We start from the raw sequence: 3,144 nt of genomic DNA on the forward strand, positions 1-3,144 counted from the left end.
TTAACTTCGTTGTGTCCTTCATGGCGGTGAGGGGAAATACGAAAATGCATTATGCTGATGGATGTACCCAATCTAAATGGATCAGGGAAGGACACCGGCCTCTTTTTTCTATCCATAGGTCACTCTAAATAAACCAAAATAGATATATTTTGGGCTTGTTTGGTTCAAAGGACTTTCAAAGAAATTTTTGTAAGGCTCTTACGGATAAGATTTTTTTATAAAGTCCATTTCATTCGAACCCTTCGAAATTCTTTAGATTACTTGCCTATACTATAATCTCATAGGATTTCTAGTAAAAGGTTGGACCTTCTGGAAAATTCATGCATGTCTACGACAACTATGACATGTACTCGATGTCTATATATATTTTCCCTATGTTTCTCCTGTGATGCAACCAAACGACGTGTACAACTAATTCCTATGTTTTTAATTCTTGTAGGATTTCGCATGTTATGGCATACCATTCCTGCATTTTTTTCCTATAACTATGTTTTCGAATTCCTTCAAACCAAACATGCTTCTGATGTGTCCTATAGAGCCGAGAGATGGCTTTGTGCCTAGGCTTGTGATCGGATAATATCGAGGCAGGCCGACCACCCACGGTCTTGGTATAGGGAATGTTGTTTTCCGCGGGCAGTTGCCAACAGTCCGGCAACGACGTGTCCCGCGTCCCCACCGTACCGGCGCCACCCCTCTCCTGCCGCCCCGCCCGCTCGCCCACGCATCGTCCCTTTTCTCCACACGCCACGCCCGGCCGGCCGGACACCCCGCTGCCCATCCTCGCTCTCCTTCGTCGCGTCTCTATCTACTCCCTTCCGGACTCCTGCTCGCTCGTGCGCGCGCAATGGCATCCGCGGAGGGCGGCATTGACGGAACCGCGGCGGGGACGGCCAAGAAGAAGAAGAGAATCTCCGACTGCCTCGCCGACAGCGACGGCGGCGAGGATGCACCGGCGGCGGACGTTGCCCCGCCCTCGCCGCCTTCCCCGGGGACGCCGCGGCTGCGCATCCCGATGTTCACCTGCGCGCGGCTCAGGTTCGGCAGGAAAGGCGGCCGAGGACGGAAGGAGGCCGCCGTCGTCGCCGAGAAGAGCGAGGCCGTGCCGACGGATTCCTCAGGTACGTATCGTGCCGTACTGCCGTGCGTACGTGGTCTCAGTTCCATTACCGGCCGGCATCTGTTTGATGTTCATGTGATCGGTCGCTGATAGTTTCGCCTGCCTGCCGGCCATTGCATCACAGCGTGCGTAGGCGTAGGATGGAAGCAGGAGAGCAATGGCGGCAGCGGCGCGGAGGCGACCGTCGGCATGGGGTTGAGCCTGCTGTTCCTCCTCGCCAAGACCTGCGTGGAGCTCAACAAGATGGCCGAGGTGCGCGCGCGGATGGAGGCGCTCCTGGAGGAGATGCGGGGCCTGAAGCTGGCCCGGACGGCGAAGATGGGCGCGGACAATGTTCACGCCGCTTCGCCGGGAAGTATTCACGACCTTCCGCCGTCGACGATGACGGCTGCCTCGCTGTGCCGGTGCCGCGCGTCGGGCCGTGCGCGCACGGACGGCCGCGACGGCGCCGCTTCCTCGTCTTCTCCGGAATTGTCTCTTCCTCCTCGCCGTTTCCATCAGCGGACGGACGACTCGTTCTACGCGCTGACAGGAAACCCGTTGTTCGACGTCGACCGTGCCGCCGCTTCGACGTCCGGCATGGAGACGGCGAGCGGCGAGAGCGGGACGTCGTCAGAAATGGAGGACTCTATGAGCATGGATGTAGCTCGGGCGCAGTTCCAGCTCAACGGCTACAACACCGAGCAGGAATCACCCGAGGTATACCTGGCTGGATTCTCTCATGAATCAGTACAATGATTTTTTGTTTGTCAATGCCAATGCGAGGTTTTGTTATTGACTTTATGTACCGATGTGTGCAGTCATCGTCGTCGGACGGCGACTCGTTCATCGAGCTCGAGGGGGGATTCGGCGCCGGCGCCGGCGTCGGCGGTAGCGCGAGGCGGAGGCGAGACTCGGAGGACGAGGAGCCCGGCGGCGACGGGGCAGTGTCGGCACTGGAGCTGGAGAGGCGGCTGCAGGAGCTGCTGCACCGGAGGAGCCGGGAGCGGATCGAGGAGCTGGAGGCGTCGCTGCGGCGCGCGGAGAGGAAGCTGATGGAGAAGGACATGGAGGCGCGGCTGTGGAAGGACACGGCGAAGCTCGCGCTGCAGCCGCCGTCGCAGCAGCGGGAGCGGGAGGACGCACACGGGGCAGTGACTTTCTTGCAGTGACCAATATTTGACCGTACACATTCTAGGCACATGCCGCACACAAACGTCCGGCTGACTACTCGTTGACATATATACTTCGTGACTATGTACGGCCGGGTACACCAAACTGAATCTGAACTTTTTGATAATTTTCGGCTGTATAGAGTTTTGTGACTCGCAGTGATCTCTAGTCACTAAGAGCATCTCCAGTCGAACCGTCCCCCAAACCGCGCCGGATCGAGCGTTTGGGGACGTGTTTTGTTCGTGCCGCGTTTGGGGGACGTCGCTCCCCAGCCGCGTCCCCCAAACGCCGCCCCCAAACATTTAAAATAATTTTTCTGGCATTTTTATTTCAATTTCCACAAAGTAATACATAATTTGGAACGTGGTTCACGAAAACACAGTTTGGAACATGGTTTTCCACAAACTAATACATAGTTTGAATCATGGTGGACACAAATATAAAATATTGCAAAGAAACTAAACCTAACTAGGCCGTGCATCGAAGTTTTCGTGTGTTCGCTGCTAAGAAAGAACACTCGAGGGCACACCCAGTCACCTAAACTGGAAAATCCAGCGGGAGGATGGTGCCCTTGTTGGTTCTACCGATGAGGCGAACAGGCGTAAACCTCCGTGCACGTATTCGCTGCGAAGAAACAACACTCATTCGGCCGTCCTCCTCGTCGGTGCCGTCGTCGTCCCCGTCGACGTGGTAGTCCCGGAGGCAGCGCCTCTCGTCGAAGACCTTGACGCTCATGTCCCCGTTGCCGAAGTAGGAGAACACGAGGATGAAGCCGGCTTCGAGGCCGTGGTGGCGCGCGAACTTCTCCCGGCCGATGTTGAGGTACTTCTTGCCGCGCGCGTCGTAGATCGCCTTGACGATCCACCGGCGATAGC

At 56.6% G+C, this 3,144-nt stretch overlaps 1 protein-coding gene across 1 annotated transcript; it reads left to right on the forward strand.

Annotated features, from left to right (window-relative positions):
* The first annotated feature begins 844 nt into the window (after nucleotides 1-844).
* LOC124689793 lies at nucleotides 845-2,268 on the forward strand. The gene is made up of 3 exons (XM_047223264.1): nucleotides 845-1,127; nucleotides 1,251-1,816; nucleotides 1,918-2,268. The coding sequence occupies exons 1-3, from the start codon at nucleotides 845-847 to the stop codon at nucleotides 2,266-2,268; spliced, it is 1,200 nt and encodes a 399-aa protein (XP_047079220.1).
* The last annotated feature ends 876 nt before the right edge of the window (nucleotides 2,269-3,144 follow it).

Source organism: Lolium rigidum, chromosome 2 (genome assembly GCF_022539505.1).
Source record: "Lolium rigidum isolate FL_2022 chromosome 2, APGP_CSIRO_Lrig_0.1, whole genome shotgun sequence".
NCBI lineage: Eukaryota > Viridiplantae > Streptophyta > Magnoliopsida > Poales > Poaceae > Lolium > Lolium rigidum.

Bases quoted from the DNA above. Each gene is read 5' to 3' on its own strand.
- LOC124689793 (XM_047223264.1), top strand. From the start codon at position 845: ATGGCATCCGCGGAGGGCGGCATTGACGGAACCGCGGCGGGGACGGCC. The intron at 1,128-1,250 runs GTGCCGTACTGC...CAGCGTGCGTAG, and splicing joins GGATTCCTCAGGTACGTATC to GCGTAGGATGGAAGCAGGAG. The intron at 1,817-1,917 runs GTATACCTGGCT...CGATGTGTGCAG, and splicing joins CCGAGCAGGAATCACCCGAG to TCATCGTCGTCGGACGGCGA.